General features: G+C 33.6%; 1 protein-coding gene and 1 long non-coding RNA gene across 2 annotated transcripts; both read left to right on the top strand.

Moving 5' to 3' along the window:
• The first annotated feature begins 2,897 nt into the window (after positions 1-2,897).
• LOC131145601 (major pollen allergen Ole e 10-like) lies at positions 2,898-4,097 on the top strand. Its single transcript, XM_058094773.1, has 3 exons — positions 2,898-3,103; positions 3,515-3,746; positions 3,833-4,097. The coding sequence occupies exons 1-3, from the start codon at positions 2,999-3,001 to the stop codon at positions 3,865-3,867; spliced, it is 372 nt and encodes a 123-aa protein (XP_057950756.1). The 5' UTR covers positions 2,898-2,998; the 3' UTR covers positions 3,868-4,097.
• Positions 4,098-18,026: 13,929 nt separating this feature from the next.
• LOC131145600 (uncharacterized) lies at positions 18,027-19,047 on the top strand. The gene is made up of 3 exons (XR_009134172.1): positions 18,027-18,154; positions 18,271-18,499; positions 18,787-19,047. It is a non-coding gene; the product is annotated as an uncharacterized LOC131145600 (long non-coding RNA).
• The last annotated feature ends 693 nt before the right edge of the window (positions 19,048-19,740 follow it).

Below are 19,740 nucleotides of genomic sequence, written 5' to 3'. Positions count from 1 at the left end.
CAAACAATTTGTGCTTTCCACTTATACTGAATTATGGAATATTTAGATGGATGGTAATTGTAAGTTGAATATTTATATTTAATGGCCCATAGAATTTAAGACACGTATTTAATGGACTCATTTCCCTAGCATATATCTATAATGATCCATACAATTTTAGATACACATACACTGGACTTATTTTCAATGCATCGCATGGATCTTTAATGGCATAGTTTAAACTATTTTAAATAAATTGATGTTATATTATAATAATTACACTTATATATTAAAGTCTAAGTATTCAAAGTTCTTTATAAAAATTTATTTTTCCTTTACAACTGTAAAATATAGTAAATCTTAATATACATATAACACACACACGCACAAAGATATATATATATATATATATATATATATATATATATATATATATGTAAGGGGATAGAGAGAGAGATGAAATGATACAACAAGGGCAATTCGGGTACTTCAGGAGGTGGAGGAATTATTCGAGATTATCATGGCATGGTAAAAGCGGCTTTTTCAAGTTATTTTGGCAATGGTATGAATAATAGTGCAGAATTAAAAGCAATCAGGGAAGGAATTCGTTTGTGTAAATGTTTGCATTATGTTAATGTGATTATTGAAAGTGACTCACGAATTGTAGTTGATTGGCTTTGGAAAGTTAGATGTACTTTGTGGTATCTTTGGGAATTTTGGGAGGTGCTCGTGGCAGAGTTAGAAGGAGTGAATGTCATGGTGATGCATCAATATATGGAAGGCAATAGTGCGACTGATTTTCTTGCTAAAGAAGGAGAAATGGGAAATAATGTAATCTACGAAGAACAACACCTTCTACCACATTATCTGAAAGGTATCCTTCGGATGGATAGGTGGGGTCTTGTTTCCGTTCGTCGTTAGTTCAGCTCTAGAGTTTCGTTTGGTGTATTGCGTTTTGTTTTTTGTTGTTTTTATGTTTCTATCTCCTTTGTTAGTTATGTTTAACTTTGATTGTCCTAATTTGGTTGGTTGGTTTTAACTTGTAATCACGGTATTCCTCCACCAAAAGTGAGGGTTTATTAATAAATAAAGGGAGGTAACGAAATTAAATATTACATCCTCTTTGATTTCTCCATTTGATTGCATAATAAAGGTATTGAAATCTACTAGTACTATTAATTTATTGACATTGAGTTTATTATTTTGTCAAATATTTCTCCTACTATGGTTGAAATAGTTACATTCCATATATTTTGTCCTATTTCTACTTATCCTAAAACTTCTTAACTCTAAAGCTCTCTCCATAATTCTAACTTGGATTCTACTCCATTCCTACTTTTATCAATCAAAATAGTATCATATGCAAACAATATACACCAAGGGATCTCAATTGTATACATCTAGGGAGTATATAAATTACTAAAGTAAAATGATAAGAACTCCAAGTAGAACCATGATATACAAGTATTGTGATAAAATTTTTCTAGACTATCCACTTGTAGTCTTATGGCTAGTCACTACTCTATCATATACATATCTTTAATGATATCATTATACTTATTGTGCAATCTCCTTTTTTGTAAAATCCACCATAGTTATTATCTGGGAACCTCATCATATGCTTTCATTTGTCAATAAAAACAATATGTAAGTCCCTTTTTGGTTTATAAAATTCTCTAGACTATCCACTCCTTCAGTTGATTTCTCCAGTATAAAATCAAATTGTTTCTCTAAGACTCTCATTTCTAACCTTGTTCTTTGTTCATTACCTTTTCTCACAATTTGATTGTTTGACTCATAAGTTAAATACTACAAAAGTTATTACAATTTTGAATATCACCTTTGTTTTATTATATAGGTATTGATGTGTTTTTCCTCCATTCATTTGTGTTTTATTTATTTTGTTATAATCATGTTGAATAAATTAGTTAATCATATACTTCCATTACCGCCTAGACATTTCCAAACTTCAATTGGAATATGATCCAATCCTATTGATTTTGCCACTTTTCATCTTTTTATAAACTTAACTTCATTGCAAATGGATCTTAGATTTTCACCATTTTTCTAAATTTTTCACTTTTAAGTTTAAGTTTTCGATTTGATTTTCATTAAACAACTTTATTAAAGTAGCTTCGTTAGCTCTTTTAATTTTTACTTCATTAATCATCAATACATTGTCATCCTCGTTCTTTACACATTTTACATTACCTAATCCTCACACTTTGTTTCTCTACTTAACTTTAGCGAGTTCATAAATGTTTCTTTCTCCATTCTTTTGTATCTAATCTAACATATAAATTATCATAACCTCTATGTTGAGCTTCAATAATTAACTTTTTCTATATCTTTTCGTGTCTCTTTATACTTTTTCAATTTTCTATATTTTTTATAATATTTTCATGTTTTACACTAAATTCTTTGTCTTTACGGCTTTTTGGACATCCTAATCCTATCACCAACTTTCTACTTAATATTAGGTGTACTAAGTGCACCTTCCACTAATTAAGTTTTATGTAATGAGAGAGTAAATAGTAGTAATGATTCACTTTTTCACTATTCTCTTTAATGTGTGTATATATATATATTTATGAGAAATTGTTAGATGCACCAGGTGTACCAACAGATTACTAAACTAACCAATAAAAAAAGAACACCTGTGTGAGAGGTTTTGCCAACTACTAGGAATCTTGAATATCAAATCAGGAGAGATCTCTCGACGTGCCAATGGAAAATCGGTGGTGTATACACTGGAGCACTTAATATTTTCCCATGTGTTTAGGCAATGAATCATAAATACTCTATTTAATATAAAATCTTCCTTATATTAATTACTACTGCAAAAAATTAAATAGCATACTTAAATTCAGATTTTTTTATTGCTCTATTAATTAAATATGCACATTGCGTGTGTCTATATATACGAAGTTCTCTAACTCATGAGGAGGGCATCCTGAAATCTCAAAACCAAAAATTCTTGTCCAATTTATAGAGTGACCCAAAAGTACCCAAAATAGTCATGGCCAAGGTTAATTATCTATCGATTGGTATCCTCTCTTTCTTACTTTGCATTGGAGCTTGCTTAGCATTCGAAGGATACACCACTGGTTTTGAGGAGAAGAGGGTAAGTGCATTGCTTTTATCTTTGTATAACGAGTTGTGGTCATTTCTTATGATGACTTTGAGAAGAACAAAAGAAGACATTAAAGGAGATTTAAGAAAGATCTAAGCCCATTATGAAATTCATAGTTATATTTAAATTGAAGAATTCTATTTTCGAAAATCATTTTTTTCAAAACACTTACTCAGGCCCCAAATATTTTAGAAAAATTATAACAAAGTTCTCAAATTTGAGATCTTGGGCAATGTCCTAGCCACTCATAGAGATAGATCCCACCCAACAAGTTGCGGGGACACTAGCCGAGATCACGAATTGGGGAAGTCTAGTACAACCCAATATTAATTAATATGTTCAATGTGTGTGTGTGTGTGTGTGTGTGTGTGTGTGTGTGTGTGTGTTTGTATGTGGGTATAGGCCATGACTTGGTGTGTGGCGAAACCAAGTGCAACAACTGAGATGCTGCGGCAAGCCATAGTGACATGTTGTGAAGACACAGGGATATCCTGCGGCCCTATATATCCTCCTAATGGAAAATGCTTCCAGCCCAACACTTTGGCAAATCATGCTTCTGTGGCTCTCAATATCTTCTACAAAGCCCGTAGGATTTGCCCTGGCCAAGCTGGTGTTGTTACCACCAAAGATCCATGTGGGCCTTCTCTCTCTCTCTCTCTCTCTCTCTCTCTCTCTCTCTCTCTCTCTCTCTCACGTTATTTGCTTTTTATGGTGTTGCAGCTTATGGGCAGTGCATTTTTGAAGGAACTCCATGAGGGCATGCAAGAATTATTCGATTTTTAATTTCAATAATGGAGATCAATGCAAGAACCTGAATTAATATATGATGCAATTTTTGGTTGTGGAGCCTTTTATGCATATATATATATATATATATATATATGTATGTATGTATTTGAGTTGAGCATATATTAAGGAAGTACTTTTGTGTGGTTGATATTTTCTCCTAATGGAATAAAAAATCTCATAGTCACTTAAAATCTAATCAGCTCTAAATTATATATATAGATGACATGGTAAATAATCTCACTTTTAAAAAAAAAAAAGAGGGCGGCACCTCCATTTCTTTATTAATAAACCCTCACTTTTGGCAGAGGAAACCGCGGTTACAAGTTAAAACCAACCAACCAAACTAGGGCAAACAAAATTAAACATAACTAACAAAGGAGATAAAAACATAAAAGCAACCAAAAACAAAACGAAATATACCAAACGAAACTTTAGAGATTAACTAATGATGAACGGAAACAATACCCCACTTATCCATTCGAAGGATACCTTTCAAATAACGTGGTAGAAGGTGTTGTTCTTCGTACATTACATTGTTTCCCATTTCTCCTTCTTTAGCAAGAAAATCAGTCGCACTATTGTCTTCCCTATATTGATGCATCACCATGATATTCACTCCTTCTAACTCTGCCACGAGCTCCTCCCAAAATTCCCAAAGATACCACAAAGTACATCTACCTTTCTGAAGCCAATCAACTACAATTCGCGAGTCACTTTCAATAATCACATTAACATAATGCAAACATTTACACAAACGAATTCCTTCTCTGATTGCTTTTAATTCCGCACTATTATTCGTACCATTGCCAAAATAACTTGAATAAACCGTTTTTACCATGCCATGGCAATCCCGAATAATTCCTCCACCTCCTGAAGTACTCGGATTGCCCCTACAACTCCCATCATAATTAAGTTTTATCCATCCTTCTGGAGATTTAACCCATGAAATAATTTTTCCAAGCCTATCGCAAACTTCCTGATGCTTAATTTGAAATTCATTCAAAATCTTAATGTCCGACTTCTTCAATTTTTAAAAAGAAATGGTGCTCTCAGCAATAAAACTAACCTAGAATCGAACACTTCTCCACATCTGATCTGCACTTTGATAAACTCCTTCCATTCTCACTTTACATCTTCGATTCCAGAGGCACCACATAATCAAACATGGAATCAGCCCGATTAAAATACCTTTAATAGAAGATTTTTTAGCATAGTGGAATCAATTTTCCATTTTATTTTTCCAATGAAGAGATCGTTGGAAAGGAATCCCTAATGCCACACTAGTTCGACGCCAAACCTCTGAAGCCACCTCTCCTAAAGAAAGAATATGATCAATATTTTCCTGACTTCTCTGAATGCAACAATCACAAGCTCAAGCCATCGATATTCCTTTGGTTTGAATTCTATCATCTATAGTCAAGCATCTAAACCAGGCTCTCCATAAATACATTGAGATTCTTCTGGGCAATAAAGAATGTCAAAACCAGTCATTCCACAAAAATTTATCACTTCTGATCCTCACTGCCTCCCAAGCCATTTTTGTAGAAAAATTACCGTCCGGGGTAGGCTTCCTAACAAAAATATCCTGCCCACTTTTACCCGCCAACACCTGATGCAAAATTTCCCTTGTTTTATCAGCACCAACCAATTCTCGTACTAAATCAGAGTTCAAATTATTATTTAGCCAACAATCCTTAATACACAGTTTCTTGTTCAAAATATCCTCAGTGCTCACAGATAACGAGCCTGATGACAGCCACCTGTCAAACCAAAAAGAAGAGTTCCCACCTCTCACCAAAATGTTAACATTATCCATAACTTCTAGAATGGTGGCCATAATTGATTTCCAAAACCGAGAGTCATTTGGTCTCCCCTTCCTTATTAATAAATGATCATTTCTGCAATATTTAGCTCTGAACAAACTTGCCCACAGATTGTTAGAAGGGAGCAATCTGAAGGCAAATTTCATGAGAAGAGATTTCTGAACTTTTTTAAGATCTCTCAGGCCCAGACCCCCTTCCGAGGTAGGTTCACAAATTTTCCCACAAGAGCGCCAATGAATCTTCCTTTTATCTTTCATCTCTCCCCATAAAAAAATTAGAAATAAGAGAGTTAATGCAAGAATATTTTTGATTGATAATTAAATGAAAGAATTTAGAATTTTGATCCCCCTCAGTCAACCTTTTTTTTTTTTCGCAATTTATCCTAAGCGAGATGCTTCCCTCTTCTCCCACACCTGAATCCCCACCTTAGTAGTCAAGTAATCAGCTTCGACGTCCTCAGAAAAACCTGCTTATAGTTGATTTTCCAGATATTCCATCCTTTCCTCAAGAGCTTTTAAATTTTCTTCCACTCTCCCAAAGACATTTTTATTCTAAGCACGTAATGCAACTTTAGTTCTCTTAAGGTGAATAGCAAGTTTCAGAAGACCCAAGGCCGAGTCATTCCTGATCCAGACATCTTTAACATACAACAAAAACATATCATGCGAGCTTCACATATTCAAGAACCGAAATAGGGTAGGGCCATACCGGGAGAAAGACGTATTTGTATACACCACCATAGGGCTATGATCTGATGATTTTCGACTCAGATATTTGAATTGAGTCGACCCATATAGCTTGGAAAAACCATTATTAATAAGAACACGATCAAGCTTAGCCCAACTACGAGCCACCCCTTCATGGCCATTGCACCACGACATTCGTGAGTCTGTGTTTGATAAATCAAAGAGACCACAATGATGTAAGCAGTCATTAAACTCCATCATAGGTAACAGTGGTCTTGGATTTCCACCAATTCTTTCAGTATCCGTTCGAATCACTTTAAAATCACCCATGACCAACCAAGGAAAATCTAATTGGCACTCCTCTAGTTGCCGCCATAACTCTCTTCTTTCAACATAAAAACATTTGGCATAGACAAAACCCACCAAAATTCTTTGTCCATCCTTAAAAAACCACCCAGAAATCTTCTAAGTCATGATTGATATCACCTCAAAGGCATCTATATCCTTCCAAAATAGCCACAATTTACCGCCCTAATTTTCATTAGATATAAAATGGTGGTAATTCAAAAAATTACCCAGTATTACCATCCGCTCCTCAGCCGCGAACGGTTCTGAAATAGCAAACAACCCAACATTAAAATTTTTAATTAGCTTCTTTAACCTGCCTCTAGACCTGCCCAACCCCCTAATATTCCAAAAAAGAATTGTATTCATCATAAATTTAATTTACGCAGTTGGATGAGAACACTCTAAGATTTCCTCACCGAATTTTTTACGGAAATCCATCCCTGCCTTGTATCAGACTCATACATTTTTTCTTTGCCCTTTAAAACTGATATTTCACCTTCCTCCCTCTCATAGGAATAACCCTGAGCCAATTCTTCCTGTTGCAAACCTTGGTCCCGACCTTCAGTCAGTTTAGAACTATCCATCTGATCTACTTCCTCTTAAGATAGAGGTTCATCATTTGAAACTCGAGGATCATCATCACATCTGACTTCTTCACACTCCCCTTGATTCCTCTCTATTGAATCTTCATTCTCATTATTTTCTAAGCTCTCTGCGGTATATCAGAGTTTTGTCTTGCATGATCCTCATTTTCTTGAACTACAGGAGTTTCCGCTATTTCAGGGCCCCTATCATTAATCTACTTCGTCATATGTACATTACTGGGTCCTGCTTCTTGCACCACCTTCTTTGCTCCTTTATCCACGTCGGAATTGGTTTCTATTACACCGTCATTATTCTTTGGTTTCCATATCTTTTTTCTTTATATTTTTCCTCCTCCCTTTGCTTCTCTCACCCTGCAAACAATCGAGGTAAGTTCTTGCCTGCAACATTTAGAGCAGAAAAACCTCATCATTTCGTATTTGGCCTCTTGCCAAATACATTGCTTCAAAGATAAAACAAGAGGAAATCCCTTTATCGGCTCCATTGTTAGGTCAACTTCCAGGCAAATACGTGCCCCCAATGCCCTCATACGATTAATTCTTGCATTATCAGTTCCATGATAACGATCAAAACAAGTCGCTATTATTTGGAGAAAATCCGTTCGGTAAAGATGCAATGGTAACCCCAGTAAGAAAATCCATTGAGGAGCCAATGGGGATTCTTTTTTGGTATCAAAATCCTTCGTCGACTTGAACATCCAAAAAGAATTGCCTTCCATAATTCTACCTTCCTTTGCCCAACCATGCAGAAAGTCATGTTCGTTTTTCATGTGAATTAACACGTGATAATCATCCATAACACTAATCATTGGAATTTCCATCAAACCACACGTTTTCACAATCAAAAGCCGAATTTTATCAATAGATGGCCGATTCCTCAAAAATTTCATTACTAATGCAAAACGAAATTCTTCCTTAGCCTTAACCATCTCTGCTTTTGAGAAAATAAATCCTAATTCCCCATTGATATTAACGGGCAATCTCATGGGAATTTTGAACGCAAGCATCTCCACTTTTTTACTCACAATTTGTGCATATGACTGCACCTCAGGACTAGCCTGGATGGCATTACCATACGTTAGGCAATTTGAATTTTGGGGCTTAATTGAATTTGAATATGTGCAAATCAATTTGAACAAAACATAGTATAAAATCATATTAAATTTTTTATAATATAAATATAAATTTAAAACCTCAAATCCATGCTCCCAAACTCAACTTTAACTTTTTTTTTATGAAGTCTCTGGCACTTTGTTGAGATAGACGTCTTTTACTTACCTAATTTTACCTAGCGAGATACTAAATAGCTTGTAGTGTTTCACCTTTTCACTAGTCTAAGTTGCATTTAATTTATCCTAGTAGGAAATTAAATAATAAACATTGAATTTGATAAAGAATACTATATTGGGAAAAATCCAACAACGCCCCTTATGTTTTCATAAAATGACACTCCACCCCTTTTGTTTTCAAAAACTATCAAAAAACCCATAACAACAACAAAATCAAGTCTTAAGTCCCACTAGGTGGGGTTAGCAACATGAATATTTTTCGGCTAATTTATGCAATTATGGACCATTTCATTTGACAAATTCAAGGCTATTAAATCCCTACTACTCACTATCTTATTTTATGCCCATCCCTACCCCTTCTACTAACCATCATAATAACTAATTCACTATTCTTCACTAGCGCACTATGTGGCCTATATTGCAATGCCCAAAACATCTAAGTCGTCCCTCTCTTACCTTATCTTCTATAGGAGCTGCATTTAACTTGCCGCGAACATTTTCATTTCTTAATCTATCTTTTAGTATTATACCACTCATTCATCTAAGCATTCTCATTTCGACAATTTTTACATTTTCTATGTTTTGTTTCTTCGTCGCCCAACATTATGATCTATATAGCACAACTGTTTTTATAGTTGTCCTATAAAACTTTCCTTTTGATTACAAGGGTATTCTATGATCATAAAGCACACTTGAGACACTTCTCTATTTTATCAAACTTGTTTTAACTTTATGCATTTAATCCTCTTCAATTTCTCCTTTAACTTGCATGCATAATAGATCCCAGGTACTGAAATCTACAAATGTTATTTATTTCTTAATCATCAAGTTTAATTTTTTCTCTAATATTCCTCCTACTATTATTGAAATTGCATTTCTTATATTTTGTCTTATTTCTACTAATTCTAAAGTCTCTAAATTCTAAAGTTTCTCTTCATAATTCTAACTTAGCCTCTACTTGGCCCTTAATTTCATCAATCAATACAATATCATGTGCAAATGACATACACCATGAAATCTCAGTTTGGATACTCTTAGTTAGTTAATTCATCGGTAAAGCAAAAAGATAAGGGTTCATATGCAAGTCCCTCTTATTTTCCCTAAACTTTTTGATTAATCTTCTTAAAGGATATACAGCTTATGTCGCAGATCTCCTAGCCATAAAATCAAATTCACTTTCTAAGACATTTGTTTCAAGCCGTCATCTTTGTTCAACTACCCTTTTTCATAGGTTCATCGTATAACTTATATGTTTAATTTCACGATAGTTATTACAATTTTGAACATTGCCTTTTTTTTTTTTTGGTATACAAGTATCAAAGTGTTTTTCTTCCATTCATTTGCCATTTCTTTGTTTTTTATAACTATGTTAAATAAATTAGTTAACCATTATAATTTCATTATCATCTAAGCATTTCCAAAATTCAATTGGGATGTTGTCTTTTCCTATAGCTTTTTCATTTTTCATCTTTCTTAGTGCAAATTTTACTTTGTTAACTCTAATTTTAGAAAAAAAAAATCTCATATTTTTAGTTTTTTCTTCCTTTGTCAATTCTAAGATTAAGTTTTCTATTTGGTTTTCATTCAACAACTTACTAAAGTAACTTTGTCATCCTTCTTTTATGTCTTGTTCCTTAACCAAGACAACATCATCCTCACCTTTTGTACATTTTACAGTACCTAAATCTTTATGTTTTCTCTCTAGCCCTCACAACTTTAAATATATCTCTTTCTCTTTCTTTTGTATCTAATTTATCATACAAATTATTAAATGATCTATATTTACATTCACTAATGGTATTTTTTTGTATCTTTTCAAGTCTTTTGTATTTTTCAAACTTATCCGTGTTTCTACATTTTTTTCACGTTTTATACGAAATTCTTTTTGTATTTACAGCTTTTGGACATCTTTATTCCACCACCAACTTTTTGGCTATTTGAGAGTCATCTCCCTAAATCATCTAAAATTCATTTTTCAGTCTTTTTAATAGAGTTACCTATCCTACTCCAAAGAGTGTTTTTATCTATTTCATCCTGTATAATCCAAGCACCATCTTTGATTGTTTTGTCTTTAAATTTTATTATATGTTTTCCCTTTAGGTTTCATCACCTACTTCTCTTACACTGGTTTATTTTATTTTTTTTACTTATATTTTTTAATACCTATATTGTTGACTTTTTGAGTCCGATCTCTGTTTTGATGTTGACAAAGCACATATATCTTATGTATGTGCCTAGAGTTTTAAACAGATTTACAATTGATAATGCACACACAGAAGAAGAAGATGGAAGCTAGAAAGCTCACATCAACTAGTGTTTTCCACGAAAGATAGAAGAGCAAAGAAGAATACATTTGTTTTGTAATTGTATTGCATTTAATTTTTTATCTTTAGTCTATAATAATGCATGCATTTGCATAATATATATGAATGCTCAGATCAACCGTAGATAGACCCTAAGGACCAGCATATTTTAGCCAAAATCTTTTTCTAAAAAGGCTAAAATCATATAAAGTTTTTGGATAGTTTTAAGGTTAAAATATTCATTGTTAATGCTCTCAGTCAACCAAACCAAACTAGTAATAACTAGGTTGGTTGACCAAACCACTGTTTGCCCAGAAGTCAAAAGTTTGACCTGCGACGGTCGACCGAACCTGTGGAGTTATAATTGCCACGGTCAACCGAACAATTCGGAAGTCAAGTTTTTGACATTGGATGGTCGAATGTTCTAAAATGAACGTATCATTCACAGTCGACCGAACTAAAGCGTGTCTGAAACCCAACCACTTGGTCGACTGAACCTTGTAGTTCAAATTGGCCATGGTCAACCGAATCTATAAGAATGGTCAACCAACCTTGTCTTGGTCGACCGAACCCGCAAAAGGATTCAGAATCGCTCTGAGACTGTTGGCCGAACCTGTAGTTCGAAAGTTCCATGGTCGACTAAACTTGTCAATATGGTCGACTGATCCCTCTATATGGTCAATCGAACCTCTCGGGTTGGAAATTTTTTAAAGGTCTAAAACGTCATTAACTTTTAATTAAACTTTTCCCAAATACTGAGCGTGTCCCCAACGGTCATATTTTCTTGAAAATCTATAAATACCCCCTCATTTGCTTTCATTCTCAAACCACTTGTTAATCAAAGTTCCCCCAAATAATTTTTATTCGCCTGACAAGGCTTTTTAATCTTGTTTTGATGATAACAAATGAAGGATATTTTAACATGTGTCGTTGAGTGACGTTATTTTAGAATTAAGTAAAACAACACTCCTGATCATGGAAGCAAGTAGAAATCAAAGTCAATCAAGTGAAAGCTTCTCAGAATGTTGAAGCAATAAAAGACAAATGAAGAGCGGAAAGGATTAGTGGGACTTGAAGTAAAACTGAACCTCAAGAGACTTGAAGACTTAGAGTTAAATGAGTTCATACTTAGAAAGATATTTGTAAGTACTTCAATCCAATACTATTTAGATATATGAAACTCTTTAGAATCAAAAGACTTAGAGACCATCTCTTGAAAAACCCTTGAAAATGATTTTGAAAAAGTTGTATTTTAGTTTTTTAAAATAAACTAGACTTTAAAAATCAAAACTAAAAATATTTGAAAAAGAATGGTCTATCCGACCAACTGACCATTTTTTAACTAAGTTGAGTCAGCCGACTGACAAATATAAAGAATGAAAAACCTGCCCAGCCAACTGAAAATTTAAACTAGGATTCGTCAGTCAACTGACAACCTAGTCTGTCCAGCTGACTGACCATTTTTTAACTAATTTCTGTCAACCGATTGACTATTTATTGAAATAATTTTTGGACAGACAGAACGCTGTCAGGCGCTTGTCCAGCCGACTGACCTGCACAAAATTTGACCTAATTAAGTGAGTCAGCCTACTAACTCCACGAAGATTTTGAAATTCGAACTAAACGGGAAGTTTTTCAAAATTAAATCTAGGATTTCAAATATTTTGTGAAATTGACCAAACACTCTAAGTTAACTTGGTAAATAAGGAAACTCTTTCACAAAAGACTCTATAAATACTCCTCTTGCTCAATGAAAAAATACGCTCAAGCAATACAAGCATTCTACGTTCGTGCTCTCTTAAATTCATACGTGCTTATAATCTTGCTGGGAGAACTCAATGAAATTGTTGATTGATCAAAATCCTTGGTTCTGATTTGCAACTAAGTTTTCTCTATCTATAAGAAAGAACCTTTGGTGACATCTAAATCTTGAGTTTCGTATTTTCTATTTAGTATTTGCTTTGAAGTATATTAAGTGCTCTAACTTGTACAAATTTGTCTAATTTTGAGAGTGTTCTTGTACGCAGATTCTTACTTCTGTTTAGTAGTTCTTTGATGATTCAAGATTGATTTGGATCGTTGGACCAAGCATGGGTTGTTGCTTGGAGAGGTTTCTCTTCCTGAAAAAGAGGTTATTTGTAACGGTTTTGTTCCACTCGGAAAGGAACAAGTATAGTTGAATCCTTAGGTGGTTTGCCTAAGGGGAGGATGTAGGCTGGGGATAAGTCGAACCTCATAAAAAGAGCGGTGTCACTCTCTTTCCCTTATTCTCTTTAAATTCCAACAAAAATATAAACTGTGTGGATGTTGTAATTCTCTCAATCATAAAAATAACGTGGAAATTAAATAAACAAAAGCTTAATTTGTCCTTGGGCTTGTGGAAACTTAAAGGGAGTACGTTGGTTAATCAATACTTTGCGGAAACCGTAAAGGAGTACGTTGATTGGTTAACAACTCAAAACCTATTAACTGAAGGTTTATTTGAATTCTAATTTTGGAAAGAGTGATTGGATGTTATTTTGATTATCAATTGAAAGGCCAATTCCATTCTCTACAGGGCTTACATATTCATATACATAGGGCTGCAAACAATCAAGCTAAATATTACCAAAAGAATTGCAAAGCATATATTGATTGGTTACTTATATTGTGGTTGATTGGTTTGAGTACTTGATTGATTGTTTATTTGTGTTGTGGTCATGGATTGAATAAAATACTTAAGCCTTTGTGTGATTGCTTAAAGAAGTCAAAAAAACTTTGGAAGAATTATAAAAGGTTAAGAATTCATAAAAGGATTTAAAAGAAATTTTAATAACCCAATTCACCCCCTCTCTTGGGGCTACACCTTAGTTTTCAATTTTTTTTGTAAAAATCATTATTTTGTGGAAAAATCTTTTATATAAATATCTTCAACTCTCTTCCATGCATTTATTTCAAAATCATTTTTGAAAAGAGTATTTTATTTAGGGCATTTTATTTGCACATACTCTCACTACGCGCTTAATCTTTGAAAAACATTTTTGAGAGTATTGCTTAGGTTTTCTCCAAGTTATTTCTTTGATAAATATTTTTTGGAGAAAATTATTTACAGCACAAATATTTTCTTGAGTTTAAATGCAACGCCCTAGAAAAGGATATGCTTGGGAATGTAAAAAAAATATATATATATATATATATATTAAATTATTAATTAAATAATTAATTAAAAATAAATAATTATTATTATCAATTTAATAATATAATATAAAATAATAGTATATACATATATATATATATATATATGGTTACCTGAAGGATCTAAGATCCTTCAAAATTTTACTGTGCCAATCTCTCACGTCTCTCTCCCTCTCTCTCTCTCTTCTCCTCACGTCTCCGTCTTGTCTCCTCTCCCCCTTTCCTCGATTTTCTCAGCCAAACAGGCTCCGATCAAAAAATAGAAAAGACCGCTTGGATCCTATCTCCACCACTGACATTTTCACCGAAGTGGATTTTTCGTAGGAGCGACATAGGCATCACTCCTAGGGTAAGGTAGCCTCTAACTCTCACCTCAATTTTTCCCCAAATCTCCAACCAAATTGACAATCAGGCACCACCATAGGGTCCTAGGTTCGATCCTCGTCATGTTCGTCGGAGCAAATTTTTAATTTGGATTTCCTAGGCACCACTCCAAGGCTAGGTTAGGATAGTGGAAATATATCTGTTAATTATTTTTAAAGTTTAATTAGTATTGAGAGTGTGTGGGCTTAGGAAATATTAAAATAATTATTATTCTATGGAGTTGAATTGATTAATTTGGAAGAAATGTGAATTTCATGATTTTGAGCGCCGAACTTCGTGGGCGTAGAATTTGGGTATTTTGGTGAGATCTCAATAAGTCAGGTAAGGGGAATAAATTATTGCAGTTATTTTTGAAATTACTGCTTGAGAAAATATGTGAAAATGAAATTAAGATATCTTTCCTGAAATTATTATGATACGAATATCAGATAAAATTGGGTGACATATGATTTATACTGAATTGAGATGTTTTAGGAAATGATGGAAAGTGATAAATACTGTTGTGTATTTTATGAGAAATAATGAAATGTGAAACATAGATATGTTTACTAGAAAAATGATGGAATAGTATATACATATATATATATATATATATGGAAATATTTTCTATAGTAATTGAGGAAATATGAAATGATGGTATATGTTACTGAAAAATGATGAGAATATTGAAATGTGATGTATACTATTATGAGATAAAATATGAATAGTGAAAATGTGAGTGTTGAAATGTGAATATTAAAATGTGAAATATTGAAATGTGGAAATGAGAACCCTGATGGATTTCTGTTGATTGAAAGCACAGTACTATTGCTAGGGAGGTGTTAGTGCAACCACACAATCTCGTGGGGAGTGTGGTGTTGACAGACAATTGAGCAAGTGAGAAAGGTAGTTTTTCTCCCTGAGTTCGATCCAAGGTGTGGCAGGTCAATCGTACTACCGACGCATCTATTTTGATCTAACCAAGTAGGCCAACCGTAGTATAGATCCAGCCTATGGGTCGTACAACCCGACAATGGGGGGAAGCATGGCGTGGAGAATATCCTCAGGGCAGCCATAAGTTACAGACGACACATAGATTGGTTACCGAGGACACTCATGAGTTAGATTGTAAAATGGAAATGATAACTGAAAAAGCACGAGTTTAATAATATAAATAATTAGGGTGAAGTAAAACTCTCCACCTAAGGGCTTACTAAGTAAGGTGAGTGTCTTGATAAGTATCAGTTGTAGCCTCACTCAAGTTACTCAGGCCAGGATACAAACGACATCGGGGCAAAGGGAAGCTTCTTGTATGGGCGGGTAATCTTCCCTATCCTCGGGAACTTTCGCCGATAAATATGGGTTGCATGTGTGTAAAATTTGAGAAATGGAATATAGCTTATAAAAGATTGTGTTTTATATCTATATGACTATGAATACGAATTTGTATATTTTCTCATATGGTATTATCACTGAAATTAGTATATTATGATATATAACGAAACTCATACTGCCACATACTGTAAATAATTTATTCTGTTTTACTGAGATGTGTCTCACGCAAATATCTAATATTTCAAGAAACCGTGACATACTAGGTGATAGAGCTCCGAGATAGAGGAAGCTAGTACCCTGATAGACAAGGTGAGTGCTATAAGCTAGGGGTATATATTTTCCCTAGACTATTTTGTGAATTATTGGGAAAGTGTTTAGATATGTATATATATATTAAACTCTGGTTATTTGTATTCTAGATGGTTTATATATGTTGACTTCCGCCGTTAGGTTTGCGTATATGAGTTTTACCATTTACCTAGTACCCATTTCGAGTCAGGTTGTGTTGAAGTGGTATCGGAGTGTTTGACGTAGTCGATATTTGATTAATATCTTTTATTTATATGCAAAAAGGAACGAAAATTAGGGCATCACATAAATTCCTAGATTCTTTAAATATTCTCTATTTTCAAAAATATTTATAGGAGAACAATAATACTCATTTTTCAAATATATTCTACTTGTGCAAAATTATTTTATAACACCCTTACTCTTTTGAACATATTTCATATCACTAGAGAGTGCATGTTTTGAGCCTTAAATTTGTACATACCTGCTTTCTGAGAAGCATTCTCTGTTGTACAAAAAATTATTATTATTGATGTTGTATTTCTGATAGGTTGTCCGAAGAGGGAGACTACCCCTACGAATAGTCCTGGACTTGCTTAAACCCAGTTAGGAGAGCACCAGATTGGTTCAGACCCGGTTAAGAGAACTAGGAGATGCACCCTCTTGGGAAAGTGTTCATGGCGTTAGCTCCACCCGTAAAGTGAGCTGGAGAATGTCCGCCTCGTAAGGACATTGTAAACGGCTTCTACTTCACCTGTTTATGCGAGCAGGTTTAGTGGAATCCTTAGGATATATGCCCAAGACGGGGACGTAGGCTAGTTTGACCGAACCCTCGATAACAAATATCGTGGGTCGTTATCTCATTATCTCATTTAATTTATGCCCTTTTAATTCAACATGTGTATGCTTGATCATTTACAGTTATAACAAATTGCATGCACACATTTATTTTAAATGAGATACACGTGTATCTCTACACATATTGCTTATTTAGTTTTTACATACACAATCATAATTAAAATGAGATATGATATGTGGTGAATCGGTGTAAGTGTTTAAATTAGTCGAAATATTTTAAAAACCAATTTACCTCTCTCTTGGGATCACACCAATTCCAACATATATCTATTTAATTTTTTAACACATATATCTAACCTTAAGACTTTATATTGTGTGGTTAAGTTTTTACCTAGGATAACTTTACAATCCTTGCATGATAAACGATTTACCCACTTAGTTATGAAAAAAATTATTTTAATTTTTTTTTTTTTTTTTTTTTTTTTTTTTTGCCACTTTTTAAGATTATCAAGTGTTCTTCTCTCTTCTTAAAACAAGTATTTCATTGCAATAAAATCATATGACATAGGAAAGTCTAAGATCATCTCCCCATACTCCATAACCATATCCCTCATGTATCCTCTCATAACATTTATTATTCCTTCCAATGTGTCCATTCAGATCTACTCCTATGAATATTTTCTTATCCCTGATATGTTATGTATAATACTGTCTATATTTTCCAAAATTGTCTCTAAAGATTTTTTTCTAAGCCTACTTGAAAAGCATAAGCACTAATGATATTTATTATCTCTTGGCCTATGATCATCTTGATTTTTATAATTTTATCCCCTACTCTATTTACATCTATAACGCTATCTTTTAAGTTTTTGCCTACATATGGAGTATGATATTAAAAAGCCCCTCCCACCTATCTTCTTTTATGTAATGTGAAAGCAAATACCAACTAATATTTCCATTTTTTCATTTTCTTAAGCAATTAATTTCTGAATCTATGCAATTAATAGCACATTCTTTAAGTTATGTGAAAAAATCATAATTAATGCATCATTTATTATGTGTGCCCATTTGTGTATATATATGGCGTTTTATTCATGGGAAGGCATCTCAAAATCCCAAAAGCCAAAACTCTTCTATACCTTGACCCAAAATATCCAAGGAGAGTCATGGCCAATGGCAATATTGTATCATTTTGCATCCTCTCCTTCTTGTTTCTTTGTATTGGAGAGATGACAAGTGTAGCGGTAAGTGCACCATCAAAATAATTATAATTTTAAATATTAGTGGATATAAAAAAGGGGGAAGTTTATGAATTAGAAACTCACTTAAGATGTGTGTGTGTGTGTGTGTGTTGATGTAGGCAACAACATGGTGTGTGGCTAGTCTCACAGGGACAGATGCTTTGTATCAACAAGCCATAAAGATTTCTTGAGAAGCCCCTAGGGTGAATTATGCACCAATATCACCTAGTGGCATATGTTTTGAACCCAACAAATTGGCTAATCATGCAACCGTGGCCCTCAATCTCAACTATTTAGCCAATAATGTTTGCCCTCGTCCATTTGGCATAACTATAGTAACAAATCCTTGTGGGTATCCTCTCTCTCTCTCTCTCTCTCTCTCTCTCTCTCTCTCTCTCTCTCTCTCTCTCTCTCTCTCTCTCTCTCTCACACACACACACACACACACAAACACACACATACATTCATCCAAAAATTTTTAACCTGAACCCTATTTAAGTACGTGGGTCAAGGTCTTGGTCGTTGGACATTGGCTTGTTTTACCTCTCTCTCTCTCCCCCCCCCCCCCCTCTCTCTCTCTCTCTCTCTCTCTCTCACACACACACACACATTATGATTTATTCTTGTTTTTGCAGCATTTGGAAGATGCATTTTACAAGGAAAACCATCTCCAAGACAGCAATATGGAAGAACGTCATCACTTTCAATTTCAATAAAATAGGGATGCCTATTTTCTATTAGTTGAAAATAATATATTATGATCGAAATGATGTATCGCAGGGTCTTTGTGGAACCTTTTTTCTATATTTTTATGTGTTGACCCACAAGTGCGAGTTCTTAATCACAAGACTTATGAAAATGGAAAAAACTTTACCTTGTTTACTATTCTATAGCATTGTGGAAAAATGTCATGCATTTATAATTTAATCAGCTAGTAGACTTAAACAATTTATTTCTAAGTGACTCCGAAAGTACTCCAACTTCATGCCTTAGATTTGGATTTATCTGGATTTGGAAAAAATATAATAACAAAATTGTAATGTATTTTATTCAAACACATACAAATTTAAATTCAAAATAAGAAATTCATACTGCCAAATATTACCTTAAGAATATCAATATATATATATATGTAGAGAGAGAGAGAGAGAGAGAGAGAGAGAGAGGAGAGAGAGGAAGAGAGAGAGAGAGAGAGAGAGAATCAAATATAAATATTCTTTAGATTATAAAAGTGACTATACTTCATTAATATAATGAAGTTCTAAATAGGTAATTATGAGTTTTGCTGTTCTCAAGTGATAACAAGAGTGATTGAATGGAGAATTTTAAGTCATAAAATGATCAAAAAATTTGGACACACTCATATAAGAAATTGGCATGAGTTTGGGCATATCTATCAAAATTTATGAACTAAAACCTAATGGTCATTTATTTGTGGAAAACATTTTTCATTTTTCATTCTATAGATTTTTAAAGAATGATAAGAATTTTTCTTTTCAATATCCATATTTAAAGGGTGAAAAATTTTAAAAATTATGTGCAAAAATATTATTCTACTTCTATAGTTGAAAATAATTACAAAAGAAACA

The sequence above is a fragment of the Malania oleifera genome, chromosome 13 (assembly GCF_029873635.1).
Source record: "Malania oleifera isolate guangnan ecotype guangnan chromosome 13, ASM2987363v1, whole genome shotgun sequence".
In the NCBI taxonomy this organism is placed as follows: Eukaryota; Viridiplantae; Streptophyta; class Magnoliopsida; order Santalales; family Ximeniaceae; genus Malania; species Malania oleifera.
The sequence above is the reverse complement of the archived record's forward strand: the minus strand, read 5'-3'. Positions and strand labels throughout refer to the sequence as shown.